The sequence below is a fragment of the Corythoichthys intestinalis genome, chromosome 18, assembly GCF_030265065.1.
Source record: "Corythoichthys intestinalis isolate RoL2023-P3 chromosome 18, ASM3026506v1, whole genome shotgun sequence".
Taxonomy (NCBI): domain Eukaryota; kingdom Metazoa; phylum Chordata; class Actinopteri; order Syngnathiformes; family Syngnathidae; genus Corythoichthys; species Corythoichthys intestinalis.
In genome coordinates, this window is record NC_080412.1 from 40,341,474 (window position 1) to 40,359,124 (window position 17,651).

Below are 17,651 nucleotides of genomic sequence, written 5' to 3' on the forward strand. Positions count from 1 at the left end.
TTCATTTTTTAAAAAATGTATCACGTTAAAATATTTAAAGCAATTAATGCATGCACTGCACGACCCACTCACGCATTGTCACGCTCAATCTGTAATGGCGCCGTTTTACCTATATAGAGGGATAAAAGGCAGCGTATAATGAGTAGAGTGAATTTTGGCAGCATTTGGAGCCTTTTTTTAATTGGCTAAAGCCTTACAATCCCTCTCCCTACGATTAGAAATATCATGGGAAGCAATGTGGGGAAGCAAGGTAGCAATTGATCTTTTTCTTAACACGTTATGTTATTTCCCAACGCAGAGAAGATATATCAATTGGTAGCACTACGCACAGTCATGGTTCCACTTCCCATGATGCATTTGGGCATGGCTACAGTACCATTTACTGAAAGCTCAACAAATACACAAGATGGCAATATTTAGTCACAATATACAAAGTCACAAGTCTTTCTATCCGTGGATCCCTTTCACAGAAAGAATGTTAATCATGTAAATGCCATCTTGAGGCTTTATTGTCATAATAAACAAAAACAGTACTTATGTACTGTATGTTGAATGTATATATTCGGCCGAGTTTTATTCATTTTTTTTCTTAATGCATTGCCAAAATGTATATGATCGGGAAAAATTATCGGGAATGATTGGAATAGAATCAGGAGCAAAAAAAAGCAATCGGATCGGGAAATATCGGGATCGACAGATACTCAAACTAAAACGATCTTGATCGGATCGAGAGCAAAAAAACATGATCGGAACAACCCTACGTTTCGGTTGCACTCATCATAAACACTGTCATAAGACTTTGTGATTAGAAAACCCCAAGTACAGTACGGAGGAGTTATTAATTTAATTGAAGTCACAAGGGAAACAAATCAAATACACTGATTTACGTACTTTTGAATTTATTTATTTATTTATTTTTTAATGCATGTCTCTAAATTCTTCGGGAGCACTACTATATTTGACAGTGACTGCCATAAGACCTTCATGATAATGTCATGACACTGTCATGAGCATGAATGAATTCTTATGAAAGATATCATGAAGTGTCATCCGGCAAATGATGTCACTTTTAAATGGATGTAAAAGATGCAGACTGGACATACATGGACTTAGTGACATAATTTGCCGGATGACACCTAATGATATCTGTCATAAGCATTTAATAATGCTCATAACGGTGGCATATCATAATTATGACGGTCTTATGACGCCACAGTGAAATAAAGTGTCACCGATTTTTTAGATGGATTTCATTTTCCGGGTTATTTGTAAATTACTACTACTATTATTGAAATAGTTCATTGCCATTATGAAATAATTCTTAGATTTATTTGTGATCAATGTAGTGCTGCAATGATGAATCGATTAACTCGAGTAATTTGATTAGAAAAAAGCTTCAAATTAAATTTTGCTGCTTCGAGTATTCATTTAATTACAGTGGTGTTTTATTGGTTTGTTTTGAAATTGTTTGCATTTAGTTTATTGATTTGGGTGCATAAACTGCCCTCTAGTGGTGACAGTGAATAAGACAACTCATTTCACAGCTGCTCCCTGTTAAGACCAACATAAACTTTTTGTTTGCGCTGTTTTTTAATCCTTTCGTAATTTAGTTTATTGGTATGTTTAGCTGTTTTTTGTTGGAATATGTGTTTAAACCATTTGTTAGGAGCATTGTAAAAAAAAAAAAAAAAAAAAAAAAACCCATTAGCATTCTATAGCATTAAAGCTAGCGGACTTTTGCTATGTAAGTTAGCCAATTGTTCTTTTGTTGTACTTAGGTCCTCATTTAATAATTTTTTCATACTATTTGAGGCTCAGCTCAGGTATTTTAATTTTCTATGTTCCTTATCCCATTACTCGATAATTCGAACTAACTCGTTCATCGAATAATCGACTATTAAAATAAAATAATCGATAGCTGCAGACTTAGTTCAATGTATGATCAGTACTTCCTTGGCAGCAATTACTACTTTCAATTACACTTATCATAAATACTATCATAAAATGTCATTAATTTGTGATTAGCAAACTGTAAATGTGTGGGAATTTACTGTTGTTAATTTGATTAGACTTGATCAAGTAAACAAACAAAACAAATACAAAACCGACATAAACCAGAATTTATGTCGTTTTTATATTTCTTTTAGACGCTTGTACCTAAATTCTTAAGAATATTAAGATAAGATATTTATGTTTCCCCCTTGAAGACTTCAGGCAAAATGGACGAGAACATGTTTGTGGCAGTTACCAGCACCAACGCAGCTAAGATCCTCAATCTGTACCCGCGTAAGGGTCGGATCGCCGTCGGCTCCGACGCCGACCTCGTCATCTGGGACACCGATGCCATCCGAACCATCACGGCAAAGAAACACAACTCGGTGCGTAGGTAAACACGCGTCAAAGTGTATAACGCAGATATACAGTCCCTGACAAAAGTCTTGTCACTTATCCATTTTGTAGAAACAATTGCTAATAACCTGACTTTTAATTATTCAATTGGTTTCAGAAATGGCTCATATGAAAGCTAAGACCCTCCCAAATGATGTTGAATGTACAAAAATATATTTGTTTCACTGAAAAAGGTTTATCATTTAATGAAGACATAAAGGTCAAATTTTGGCAAGACAAAAGTGTTGTCGCCTACAGAAAGTAGTGTGAAAATTCAACAAAAAATGTACTTCAAATACAAAAACATGTTACATAACATAAACGAATTAAGTAGTGGTGCTCAAATTAAATAGTGGTGCTGTGAGATCCAATTTAATATTTTGTATGACTTGAATGGGCTTCCGTAAGGATTCATACAATTTATTGATGAACACATCAGGAACATCAAAGAAAGCAGTCTTGCATGCCTCCCAGAGTTCATCAACATTCTTGGGTTTCGTCTTCCATGCTTCCGCTTTCAGCCTCAATGATGTTCATGTCTGCTGTCTGGGCTGGCCAGTCCTGGAGGATCTTGATCTTCTTTGCCTTGAGGAAATTTGAGGTAGAGATTGGAGTATGCGATGGAGCACCGTCCTGCTGCAGAATTTGTCCCTTTTTATGGTTAGGAATGTAAGATGCAGCTAAGATTTGTTGATATTTCAGACTATTTATCTCTCAGGGTGCAGACAATCAAAAAACCGTGTGGCATATGCCAAGGCCCACAGCCTGTCAAAAGGATGGACGCTGGAGAAGTGGCAAAAGATGGATTTTTCAGATGAAACTTCCATTGAATTACACCACAGTCGCCGCAAATATTGCAGGAGACCAACTGGAGCCCGCATGGATCCGAGATTCACTCAGAAAACAGTGAAGTTTGGTGGTTGCAAAGTCATGGTCTGGGGTTACATCCAGTATGGGGGTGGAAGGCAACATAAATAGTCTGAAATATAAACCGATCTTAGCTGCCTCTTACATTCCTAACCATAAAAAGGGACAAATTCTGCAGCAGGATGGTGCTCCATGGCATACTTCAATCTCTACCTCAAGGTTCTCAAGGCAAAGAAGATCAAGATCCTCCAGGACTGGCCAGCGCAGTCACCCGACATGAACATCATTGAGCATGTCTGGGGTAGGATGAAAGAGGAAGCATGGAAGACGAAACCCAAGAATGTTGATGAACTCTGGGAGGCATGCAAGACTGCTTTCTTTGATATTCCTGATGACGTCATCAATAAATTGGATGAATCCTTGCCGAAGCCCGTGGAAGTCATACAAAATATTAAATTTGGATCTCACAGCACCACTACTTAATTCGCTTATGTTATGTAACATGTTTTTGTATTTAAAGTACATTTTTTGTTCAATTTTCCCACTACTTTCTATGGGCGACAAAACTTTTGTCTTGCCAAAATTTGACCTTTATGCCTTCATTAAATGATAAATCTTTTTTCAGTGAAACAAATATAATTTTGTACATTCAACATCATTTGGGAGGGTCTTAGCGTTCGTATGAGCCATTTCTGAAAGTGATTGAATAATTTAAAATCAGGTTTTTAGCAATTGTTTCTACAAAATGGATAAGGGACAAGACTTTTGTCAGGGACTGTATATAACTAAAGTCATTATATAACGCAAATAAGGTTGCTTAAAAGTTGGTGGGGACAATTTGAGCATCCTTAAAAGTTGGTAGTGTTTTGTCCCTACCGTCCCAATGCAAACCTATGCCCTTGATGTAAAGGGAAGTACGGTAATTCACCATGGAGGTAGACTAAGAGACAGCATGTGTGCTTGTGAACAGCAAGGCGAGAAAACACATTTTTGATCAGGGTCCAGTGAGCTCAGTGTTCCTCCGAACGGAAATGAGGTCTCAGAGGATCTTCATCTGACTCACACAGTACATTCATGTCTACTGAATTAAAAGAAAACAGTCACTTAAAAATAGCAACCACCAAGTTATGTTACTATGCATTATACTAGTATTGTTTTGTTGTAATACGAGAACAAATGAGCGTTGTAGTACTTGCACACAATCACATGGCAGATGTATTTTCTTATTGATAACATCTCTGCAAATCAACAACAAGAATCTCTTTCTTCTTGGTTTCCCCCAAAAAGATTTCGGCATAGAATTTTAATTTCACGGTGGATTAAAAGATCCTAATTCTATCTATTCTATCCTCTCTTCCTTTCACTGGAGCTCTCATTTTTAATGTGGGTGAAAAAAAAAAAAAAAGGACAGTAACTCACTAAAAGAAAATATTTTAATTAGAAGCAGTCACCATGATTAAAAAGAAGTAAAAACAAAATTCATTTTATGGACTGATGATTATACAAAGTTAGTATAATTCACAGTCATTTGAAGTTTGAAAATGAAATTTACTGTCATGCTTTATAGTTTATTTCCAGTTTGACTGTAGAAATATGATTTGAAATATTTCTAGATATTATTTTTGCCGTATTTACGCATTTTCACTGTGTTTAAATGATTGTAGCTTTTGCATTACTGCTACAGAGAGCCGCCCAGCCAAAATCATTTGATTCACCGACACCGTTCATACACTAAAAACGACAGGAATTCTCATGCGGTGTCATTTGACCACCTCAAAAAAGACCGTTGGCCCACAAACGCGGTTTTTAAAAAAAATAAAATAAAATGGAATTTCAAAACGCTACTCGTCCAACAATTTTTCTCCAAGTCACATCATATATACATAAAAAATTTCAAGAAGCTAAGGTTGGATACAGTTTTTGCTAAAAACGTACGGTTCCGTCAGAATTTCCCCAAAACATACGCATTCAAGTCTAATGGCCAAAATTTCCCATTCATGTCCAATGGCATAATTTGCCATTCATTTCAATAGCTTGGAAACTTCCATTCTCGCCTATTCATTTTAAACTCAAGTGACCCAATATCAAAAGGAAGTGACCCTGAAATGCCCCAAAATCAACAGGAAGTGACTCTGAAATACCTCAAAATCAACAGGAAGTGACCAATGTTCCCTCTAACTTTTCATGTGTCTGAGGAGGCACACAAGCTCCCTGATCACACTGCGGACCATGGTGAGCAACATCAGTTGTGTACACTGTGGCCTGTTCAAAACCTTGGCTCATATCAACTTATATGGCTCATTAAAAGAATGAAATGAACAATTTTCATTAGGTTACTTTTAATATAATTTATTTGCCCAACTTAAAATGAAAAAGACAAAAATCTCGTTGTTCATGAGATGTGTACTATCTTATATGTGAGGGTCCTGCTTTAACCATAGGAAGAGTCCCAAGAACCCAACCATCACAGCAAAGTGACCATCGCATTTTCTAGTTAATAAATATTACCGTCATTTTCGGACAATAAGACGCTACTTTTCCCCCCTCATGTTGAGTCCTGCGGCTTATAGTCCTGTGCGACTTATTGTGGAACTTACTGTGGAAGGTAACATAAATAGTCTGAAATATCAACAAATCTTAGCTGCCTCTTACATTCCTAACCATAAAAAGGGACAAAATCTGCAGCAGGATGGTGTTCCAGCACATACTTCAGTCTCTACCTCAAAGTTCCTCAAGGCAGAGAAGATCAAGATCCTCCAGGACTGGCCAGCGCAGTCACCCGACATGAACATCATTGAGCATGTCTGGGGTAGGATGAAAGAGGAAGCATGGAAGACGAAACCCAAGAATGTTGATGAACTCTGGGAGGCATGCAAGGAATGTTGATGAACTCTGGGAGGCATGCAAGACTGCTTTCTTTGATGTTCCTGATGACTTCATCAATAAATTGTTATGAATCCTTGCCGAACCATCCTGCAGATCTCTCGCACACCCCCATACTGGATGTAACCCCGGACTATGATTTTGCCACCACCAATTTCACTGTTTTCTTAGTGAATCTCGGAACCATGCGGGCTCCAGTAGGTCTCCTGCAATATTTGCGGTGACTGTAGTGTAATTCAATGGAAGATTCATCTGAAAAATCCACCTTTTGCCACTTTTCCAGCGTCCATCCTTTTGACAGGCTGTGGGCCTTGGCAAATGCCACACGGTTTTTTAAGTGTTTGCACCCTGAGAGATCTGCAGGCTGCCTCTTACATTCCTAACCATAAAAAGGGACAAATTCTGCTGCAGAATGATGCTCCATCGCATACTTCAATCTCTACCTCAAAGTTCCTCAAGGCAAAGAAGATCAAGATCCTCCAGGATTGGCCAGCCCGGTCACCGGACATGAACAGGATGAAAGAGGAAGCATGGAAGGCGAAACCCAAGAATGTTGATGACCTCTGGGAGGCATGCAAGACTGCTTTTTTTTGATATTCCTGATGACTTAAATTAATAAATTGTATAAATCCTTGCAGAACCGCATGGATGCAGTCCTTCAAGCCCATGGAAGTCATACAAAATATTAAATTTGGATCTCCCAGCACTACTACCTAATTCGCTTATGTTATGTAACATATTTTTGTATTTGAAGTAAATTTTTTGTTCAATTTTCACACTACTTTCTGTAGGCGACAAAACTTTTGTCTTGCCAAAATTGGACCTTTATGTCTTCATTAAATGCTAAATCTTTTTACAGTGAAACAAATATGTTTTTGCACATTCAACATCATTTGGGAGGGTCTTAGCTTTCATATGAGCCATTTCTGAAACCAATTGAATAATTAAAAGTCAGGTTATTAGCAATTGTTTCTACAAAATGGATAAGCGACAAGACTTTTGTCAGGGACTGTCTTACAGTGCAGCTTGTATATGAAAAAAATCAATTTTCGTGTCAGATTTGGTGGGTGGTGCCTTATAGTCAGGTGCGCCTTACTGTTAGAAAATTATGGTAATTTTTTGCTTATATTTGAAAATATTTTTGATAGATTTGATACAATTTTTTAAAACTAGTGTGCTGTTTGTTTGCACCGTGATGTGTCACGAGAGCTCCTTGGAATATTTTGTCCGTCTCGGACAATGTCGTTGTCAGGAATGCGGGCTGGCAGGTGTGTGTGGACCCAAACGCAGGAAAAGTGAAGCGAGGCAAAAAAGGCGGTGCAAAAATGATTTAATTAAGGCCGACAGAAAAAACAAAGTACAAACCAAAACTGAGGAGATCCCCAAAAACACAGTAGCAAACAAAACTCAGGTTACTAACAAAAGGCTGGGTATCAAAAACTTACTGAGGCAGAGAAACACGAGGGCTGTGACGTAGGAACGGGCAAGAATTGACACTGGCATGAACGAAGATATTGACGTTGACAGAGACTCTGACATTGACAATGACGCAACAAGGAGTGAAAAGAAACTGGGTGCTTATATACACACATGCAGACAAAGGGTAACGAGACAACGAGGAACAGCTGGGTAATACAGGAGGACTCACTAGGAGCAGGCAGAACAGGTGAAATCAATGGGTAATCACAGGGACAAGTCACACTAGGAAAAAACCAACAGTCGTAGTACGTATTCAATATTGGATTCAATGAACAGGAACTCAAAGATTTCAGTCATCCTCTTCGAGCTCTTATGTAATGATGTTCACATGTTCATTTCCCACAGTTTGACCGTCCGCCAAAATACAAAAAGCCCATTCAGAGTTGATCCCAGAAACAATAAATCTAACCTAATGCATATTTTGACATGCGGCCAAGCAGGAGCGGCCATGTTTACCATCACATTGAGCACACTCGCACGCACGCATTTGTCATGACATCATGTTTGGAGGACAGCCATTAGGAGTTCTGCTCTGTTCTGCTCTGGCCTCAATTTGGACGACAAACCAGAAAGGAGCACCGGTGGAATGAGGGAGTTGACTATATTGACGATTAGAAACATAAAAATGACTGAGAGTGGAAAAAGATCACATTCGGAAAATTGAGTTTGAGAGGAAGGAGGGGGTGTAATATTTCATTTCAATTGAATCCATGTACGTAATCATATCTGTGCGTTTCTCTACTTTTATCTCAGGCTGCTGAGTACAATATCTTTGAGGGCATGGAGTTGCGCGGCGCGCCTCAGGTGGTTATCTGTCAAGGAAAGATCGTCCTGGAAGACGGCAACCTGCACGTGAACTCGGGCGTGGGCCGCTTCATCCCTTGCTCGCCGTTCCCCGACTACGCCTACAAGCGTGTTAAAGCCAGGAAGCAGGTAAAAGTGTATCCACTGTGCACCAGGGAGCAATTTGTCTTTTCATTTTTCCCCGCTTATGCCCAATGAAAAAAAAAATTCAACAGTTTCACTGCTGCACAACTACCAGCAGATGGCAATCAAGGTCCACATGAAGGTTGAGTTTCCTGAATCCCGATAATGACTTTTCAACTGATAACCGATATCCTGATATTGTCCAACTCCAAAAAAGCGATACCAATACAGTACATGCGGTTGTGGCCTTAACATATTAATTATTTTTAGGGCTGTCAAACGATTAAAATTTTTAATCGAATTAATTACAGCTTAAAAATTAATTAATCTTAATTAATCGCAATTAATCGCAATTCAAACCATCTATAAAATATGCCATATTTTTCTGTAAATTATATATATATATTCTGTAAAATAAATTGTTGTAATGGAAAGATAAGACACAAGATGGATATATACATTCAACATACGGTACATAAGGACTGTAGTGGACATTTCACTCTACTGTCATTTAAATCTGTCTATGCTGTCCTCACTCCGAAGCGTCTACTTTTTCCAAAGCTAGACAGCTAGTGAACGACGCCTTAATAATTAGACTTCTTCCTTTTTCATCTGATTTATTAATAAAACGGCCTCAAACCATTGTCCTCTTTAGACCGTCGTAAAACTACAAAATAAAAGTACACAAGCATTGCATTAGCAACAACGTTAGCTTAGCACGCTATACAGGTTCACTAAACATAAACAAAAAGCGTCTCATACAAAAAATATAACATTTCGCTTACTAACATAATATGTACATTATTTACAACAACCATACTTACGGACAAATCTTGTCCAAGGATCATATAAGCACAACATTACAACATAGGCGTCAGCCCGAGACGTCGTGCAGCCATATTGAACTGGCAAGACAACAATAAACCATGTCGCAAAGCGACCACAAGAGTTCGCTGTTAGACAGCACAAAAAGCCTTGCTGTAAAACTTACCAAAAGGCAGAATACTGTCTGAGCGGGACATGTGCATTAATTGCGTCAAATATTTTAACGTGATTAATTTAAAAAATTAATTACCGCGCGTTAACGCGATAATTTTGACTGCCCTAATTATTTTTCAATCATTTATTGTAGTGCTGTAACGATTAATCGATTAACTCGAGTAATTTGATTAGGAAAAAAGTTTCAAATCAAATTTTGCTGATTCGAGTATTCGTTTGGTTAGAGCAGCGTTGTAATGGTTTGGTTTGAAAGTTTTTGCATTTAGTTTTTGTTAGATTTTGAGTTGGTTACCTCCTAGTGTGTCCCTCTGATTACCCATTGATTTCACCTGTTTTGCCTGCTCCTAGTGTATCCTCCAACCTGCATCCTCCTGTGCCACCCAACTGTTCCTCGTTGTCTCGTTACCCCTTGTCTGTGTGTGTATATAAGTTCCCAGTTTCTTTTCACTCCTTGTCGCTTCATTTTCAATGTGTATGTTCACTTCAGTGTCAATTCTTGCCCGTTCCTACGTCACAGCCCTCGTGTTCCTCATCCTAAATAAGTTTTTGATCCCAGTCTTTTGTTAGTACCCTGACTTTTGTTTGACTTAAGAGTTGTTGAATTCCCCAGTCGTTTTGTTTGTACTTTGTTTTTTGTTTGCTTTAATTAAATACTTTTTGCAGCGTCTATCTGCCTCGCCTCCCTTTCCCTGCATTTGGGTCCACACACCACCTGCATGCCCGCAAACCTGACAGTTTTATTGATTTGGGTAGATACATTGCCCTCTAGTGGCAACAGTGAATATGACATCACTCCTTTAACATGGCTGAATCCAGCTGCTCCCTGTTAAGACCAACACAAGTTAAAGTGCCTGTGACTGCTTAAAAAAATCCTAAATAACATTGTTATGTGAATTAGAATCATATTTTGAAACGATTTGACTATATACAACAATTTGGCAAAGCGCAGATGACGAGAAATTAGTCTTTTAATCTGCCGTTTAGACCCGCCTGTCATTATAGCGCTCTAGCGTCCCCAGCTGGATGATGACGTCGACAGGGTTACGATTTAATCTGATTTAGAATTCAGCCCATTGAGGGCGAAGATTCAGAACGAGGATAATATGACAGAGAGCAGCAAAATGTTATGATTGTTTCAATCGCTCTACTCCAATATTTTTAGAGGATATTCCTTATATCTAAGTATTTTACCCCAATTGAAAAATAAATTGTAAGGTCATGACAAATGTCTTGTGCTAAATGGAATATAAAATAAATATATAAATATATAAAATGCATTTATTCAGTACGACAGGTCAAAATTACTGCAAAAGGGTCAAAACTGCTGACTGCTTTATCTCCCAAACGGTATTTTATGCCACCGGAGTTTGTCTGGCTTTTGTCATTTCCCTGCCCCGGCTTCGGAGACAGAGGAAAGAGCGTCATCAAAACAGGAGATGTAACAGCTAGCCGATATGTTAACCCGAACCGAGCGGCTTTTCCAAGTCTTATTCTCGCCTTTCGAAAACGAAAAATTACACAAAACTACCCCAACTCATGTCACATTCGGTGGCGGGGTTGATTGTCTTAACCGATCGGCAGCGAGCAAGTTACAGCTCGTCATTCTGCTGTGGCCACAGCGGGCTTGCAGTGGTCGTAGCCGGGAATGAACGCCGAAAATAGCCCATTCTCGGTGGACAAACCGGCCGACGTCGGAGCGGGGGGCTGCTTGTTGCCAAGCCGAGGAAAGTGCATTCTCGGTGGGCATGCGAATAGGGCGGAGGAGGTGAAAGTTACCATGGTGTGTGACAAGCCGCCGGTCGTCGGCCGAGTGGCCTTCTCGGTGGACAAGGAGCGTTGTCACCCACAAAATGCAAGCCACCTCCTGATTAAAACATGTGCCATGATCCCAGTATTTGACATAATATAAAACATGTAGCTTACTCACTTCCTTGTTGGTCCAGCGGTCCCACAGTTGTCAGACTTGTTTTGGCCATTATCCGCGGTGAATGGGAACTTTTTGAAACCCAAAATGGCCCACACGCCTCTCCCTGGTGCAATAACAAAAGCCTGCAGCACATTGGGCTGGCGTGATGCGAAAAATAAGTGTGATTAACCGCCAAATCAGCTGAATCCGCAGTCGTTCTGCATACTGTAGTATTGGCTGTTTACTGAAGATGATTAGCCCACTGACGTCACATTTGCATTCTTCGTCAATCCAGTGAGGATTAAAAGAATTGAATAAATATATTGATCGCTTCCACACACATCGAAGTGGTCCATTTCATTCAGGAGCATAAAATACCGCGTGAAATATTAAATAAACATGCTTTTTGCTGTCATAGGCACTTTAAGAACATTGTAAAAAAAAAAATAAAAAAAATAAAAAAAACTTTTATAGCATTTAAGCTAGCAGACTTTTGCTTAGCAAGTTAGCCAATTGTTCCCTTGTTGTACATACAACCTCATTTATTTATTTTATTTTGTTGCCAATCCGACCACTTGCTTATTTGAACTAACTAGTTGATAGATTAATCGACTACTAAAATAATCGACAGCTGCAGCCTAATTTATTGTTCATTTAGTTTTTGCACCATGAATGCAAATGGTCTGCTCACATAAAACATTTCTTGTATGAAGGAAAAAGGCTTCTGCATTCACTGTCACGGCAAAATGAATATTGGCCCAAAAACGATGATGAAAAACCGATGTCGATATTATCTGATATTATTTTTAAATGCTTTTATCGGTCAATATTATCGGCCACCCAATGATACTGGACAACTCTACCTGACAGGTTTATTGAAGACATGGCAGCATTTTGGTAAGTTGACAAGTTCCACAGCTAATGACTAAACAAGGGAAAAATATAAAGTCGAACCTATTGATTTGAAAAATCCTTCATTTGACGGATATCATATAAAAGAATATTCTACTAAATCAGTCAAAATGCTCAAAAGTTAGCATAAAAACGGTTCTCTGTGCAGTCTTGACGGCTTTTCCTCAAGTCCATTTTTTCTTCACTCATGAATGCTTGATATGAGCATGCTTAAATGACTGGAAAATCAGTCAAAAGTACCTCAACACGCAAAACAGCGCTTTGCCTCTCTTGGTCCGACCTTAACTTTCTATCTGTGCTTCCGTGCAGCTGGCTGTCTTGAGGGCAGTGCCCAGGGGAATGTATGACGGCCCAGTGTCGGAATTTTCCTTGTCGCGGGGCGGCACCCCGTCCGCCTCGGCGCGCACGTCACCCACCAAGCAGCCTGTCAGGAACCTGCACCAGTCCGGGTTTACTCTATCAGGTAACCCTGCTCCTTCATCACAACACCCCTACATGCACTTCAAAAACACACCTCTTCAAAACTAGTTAAATTGTAAATCAACTACAAATAGATGAAATTATCTGTCAGTGCTACAAGTCAATTTTACTCAGATTTCTTGGACTAAGAAAAATAGCTAGCTGAAAATAAGTTTTCCAGACACTCCGCCACGCCTTCAAGTAGGGGGCCGTCCTACACTCCGCTTCCGTCGGTCGAAGTCGGTCGCAGTTATTAAACACATGTAGCGATCCAACGCCAGATTTAGGTTAAAAAAGTACGAAAGCCGTACCGCATACAAACAGGAAGGATTGTCTCAGGAGTGGTTTGCTCGAGGATTTAAGGTAATTATTATATTTTTCAAACCATGCATGCATTTTGAAACGTGAAAAAAAATCAATGGAAGAAATTAACCGCGCCGGCACTGGCGTCATAATTTTTTTTCCCATTAAGGTCCCATATTATTTGAATTAAAAAATATATATATTAGAAGCTAAAAAACACATCTTTTTCAGGGGTGCCAATAACTGTGGAGGGCACTGTAGGCCCCCTGTTAATCGGCCCTGCACCCTATGTCCCATCAATATCATAACGAAGTCTATGCTTGCATGCAAAGAAAACAACACTTTCCCTCCGAGTCCCCACAAGTCCCCACTAGTACATAAAAAAAGCTCTCATGATTGTATTTCATCGGATTGTGCTGGTCAACAACATACATTGGACGTGAGCCAAATGGGGCTCCGTCTTTGGTCCTTGATACCTGTCTTAACATGCATAGTTAAGTACTGAGAGTAAAATAAGACTCAGGAGGTGATCTATTTGGGAAGGAATTTGAACATGATTTCATTACTGGCTGCTCCCTTTTTAATCAGAATGGGTGTGTTCTTTGTACACCACTGCAAACGTATAAGCATGATGTTAAATGCCTTTATGACGGTGTCAGTCAAACAACTCATATATTGTGTGTAATGTTTTTGTTTCAAATTCAAATTTGAAGTCTTTTCATTCATCCGTTTTCTTTGTGCTTTTAGGTCCCCCCACCCCTGATGACACCCCTACAAGGCCTGCCGGTCGTCGTATTATGGTGCCCCCTGGTGGCCGTTCCAACATCACTTCCCTCAGTTAAACCCCTCCCTCTCCCGTTCCAGGAGGGTCAACTGTGTGCCTCCAGAGCCAGACTGTGTTAATGTGTGTGTGAGTGGGGCTAGGGTTGAATTGAACAACCACGATTAATTAAAAACAAACAATAACACTGACTATACATGCCTTACCTGTCACTATGCTAAACCTTTGAAATGGAAACAACATTTTTATTTTGGCAAGAACAAAGCATTGAATGTTTTTTTTTTTTTTTTAATTTTATTCAAAAATGATAAAACAACCAAAGCACAACCAGTATCAGCCTTTTTGCCATCAGTTAAATATGCTAACGATTCTGTACTGGTGCTCTTGGTAGTTGGTTCAGTAAATCTGTATTTTAAAAAAGTACGTATACTACCTGTTCATTAATGACACATTCATCTTAATTGGCTCGCCGTGTCATTGTACATACGTGTAGCTTTGTGAATGGTGTTGTTTAGCTTGTTTCGGTGGAAAAATACAGGTAATCCCTGGGTTACGAACGAGTTCCGTTCTTATGCAGGCGACGTAAAAAATCGGGATCAACCCTTTAAGTACCCCTAAACTCCCTCCAAATCCCAAAATAACTCCGAAAACTAGGGCTGGGACGATCCGCTTTTGTCACAATCCGATCCGTAACCCGGTACTTGTGTGGCGATCCGATGCATGTTGCGATATTTAAACTATGGACTCATATTACCAGTTAAAATTAGGGCTGTCAAACGATTAAAATTTTTAATCGAGTTAATTACAGCTTAAAAATTAATTAATCGTAATTAATCGCAATTCAAACCATCTATAAAATATGCCATGTTTTTCTGTAAATTATACATATATTCTGTAAAATAAATTATTGGAATGGAAAGATAAGACACAAGATGGATATATACATTCAACATACGGTACATAAGGACTGTAGTGGGCATTTCACTCTACTGTCATTTAAATCTGTCTATGCTGTCCTCACTCCGAAGCGTCTACTTTTTCCAAAGCTAGACAGCTAGTGAACGACGCCTTAATAATTAGACTTCTTCCTTTTTCATCTGATTTATTAATAAAACGGCCTCAAACCATTGTCCTCTTTAGACCGTCGTAAAACTACAAAATAAAAGTACACAAGCATTGCATTAGCAACAACGTTAGCTTAGCACGCTATACAGGTTCACTAAACAAACAAAAAGCGTCTCATACAAAAAATATAACATTTCGCTTACTAACATAATATGTACATTCTTTACAACAACCATACTTACGGACAAATCTTGTCCAAGGATCATATAAGCACAACATTATCAGCCCGAGACGTCGTGCAGCCATAATGAACTGGCAAGAAAACAATAAACCATGTCGCAAAGTGACCACAAGAGTTCGCTGTTGGACAGCACAAAAAGCCTTGCTGTAAAACTTACCAAAAGGCAGAATACTTTCTGAGCGGGACATGTGCGTTAATTGCGTCAAATATTTTAACGTGATTAATTTAAAAAATTAATTACCGCGCGTTAACGCGATAATTTTGACAGCCCTAGTTAAAATTCATAAAAACACAGAAGCCTGTATCTCTGTTTAGATTCCATTTAACTTTTAATTAATTTTTTTTTACATAGAAAATTGCATTAACTGTTCCTGTGCAAAATAAAACAAAAACAATTTAAAACACTTCACATACCGATACCGAAAAAAAAAAACTTCAAAAATAAATACTGTATTGGCCCGATTATAAAACGACCCCCTCTTTTTCAAGACTCAAGTTTGAAAAAAAGACTTTTTGAATACCAAATTAATTTTTATACAGAAATTACAGTACATCTGAAACAAATGATTATAACAACATATTTGAGAGAAAAAGCATGGTATTTTGCCTCATTCAAATCTTAATATCTGAACATTTAAATATGTAAACTAAAGTGCAATCACATTCGTAAATGAATGGTTTTTTTGAAATGTAAATAAACCAATTTATTGTGATAAAACAACAAAATTGCACTACATAACTACATTAACCATCAACGTGAAGTCTGTCTATAACTGTAGTCATGAAACAAATCTGAATAAGGAAACACATTGCAATAAAATAATACAAACTGGTTAAACTTGAGAGTAGCTGAGATCTGTCATGACAGAACATCGCTTCAATGATATCTGGCGCCATCTAGCGTCGTGGATGGGTATAACGTTTAGACCGTGAATATAAGACGACCCCCACTTTTTCAGTTTTATATCAATGCAAAAAACACCGTCTTATATTCGGGCCAATACGGTAAATAAATACAGTTTGAAACATATTACTAGAGGTGGGAATCTTTGGGCACCTAATGATTCGATTACGATTCAGAGACTCCGATTCGATTATAAATTGATTATTGATGCCCCCCTCCCCCATTTTAAAAAAATATTTTGTATATTTGTTCCAAAATTGTTCAAAAATCCTCTCAGGCTAAGTAAACCAAACTACTATTTTAGTATCAAGTTACCGGTTAAAAACAGTAAATAAAATACTCAAGTCCCCATTCTGTATCAGCAGCTTTAAACTACATTCAATTAATTTAATGTTGTGAATCAACCGTTAAAGTTGTTAAAATTGCGCCCGTTATTCCATAATTTCCCTCATGTCTAATTTCGACATGTGAAAGTTTTAAAACTGTTTCATCATTTAAAGATAGATTCAAGTCAAGATTTTGCCGATTTAGGGGTATTTTAGATAAAAAGTAATTAGGTTCTCTACAACAGAGCCTTCTAGAGAAATCTACTGCTTTAAGATGGCGCCTGTTTACTAGCGCGGGAAAGTCTGTCATTTCACATCTAGTCTAGATATACAGTGCCTTGCAAAAGTATTCGGCCCCCTTGAACCTTGCAACCTTTCGCCACATTTCAGGCTTCAAACATAAAGATATAAAATTTTAATTTTTTGTCAAGAATCAACAACAAGTAGGACACAATCGTAAAGTGGAACAAAATATATTGGATAATTTAAACTTTTTTAACAAATAAAAAACTGAAAAGTGGGGCGTGCAATATTATTCGGCCCCCTTGCGTTAATACTGTGTAGCGCCACCTTTTGCTCCAATTACAGCTGCAAGTCGCTTGGGGTATGTTTCTATCAGTTTTGCACATCGAGAGACTGACATTCTTGCCCATTCTTCCTTGCAAAACAGCTCGAGCTCAGTGAGGTTGGATGGAGAGTGTTTGTGAACAGCAGTCTTCAGCTCTTTCCACAGATTCTCGATTGGATTCAGGTCTGGACTTTGACTTGGCCATTCTATCACCTGGATACGTTTATTTTTGAACCATTCCGTTGTAGATTTGACTTTATGTTTTGGATCATTGTCCTGTTGGAAGATAAATCTCCGTCCCAGTCTCAGGTCTTGTGCAGATACCAACAGGTTTTCTTCCAGAATGTTCCTGTATTTGGCTGCATCCATCTTCCCGTCAATTTTAACCATCTTCCCTGTCCCTGCTGAAGAAAAGCAGGCCCAAACCATGATGCTGCCACCACCATGTTTGACAGTGGGGATGGTGTGTTCAGGGTGATGAGCTGTGTTGCTTTTACGCCAAACATATCGTTTTGCATTGTGGCCAAAAAGTTCAATTTTGGTTTCATCTGACCAGAGCACCTTCTTCCACATGTTTGGTGTGCCTCCCAGGTGGCTTGTGGCAAACTTTAAACGAGACTTTTTATGGATATCTTTGAGAAAT

At 38.6% G+C, this 17,651-nt stretch overlaps 1 protein-coding gene across 2 annotated transcripts in view; it reads left to right on the plus strand.

The window, feature by feature from the left end:
• Window positions 1-16,835, plus strand: part of dpysl3 (dihydropyrimidinase like 3) — a 74,327-nt gene extending 57,492 nt beyond the window's left edge. For both annotated transcript variants that reach the window (XM_057820756.1, XM_057820755.1), the window contains exons 11-14: window positions 2,208-2,378; window positions 8,371-8,550; window positions 12,671-12,824; window positions 13,871-16,835. In XM_057820756.1, the coding sequence (XP_057676739.1) occupies window positions 2,208-2,378; window positions 8,371-8,550; window positions 12,671-12,824; window positions 13,871-13,965 (600 nt within the window). In that variant the 3' untranslated portion in view covers window positions 13,966-16,835. The remainder of the gene's footprint in view (window positions 1-2,207; window positions 2,379-8,370; window positions 8,551-12,670; window positions 12,825-13,870) is intronic.
• The last annotated feature ends 816 nt before the right edge of the window (window positions 16,836-17,651 follow it).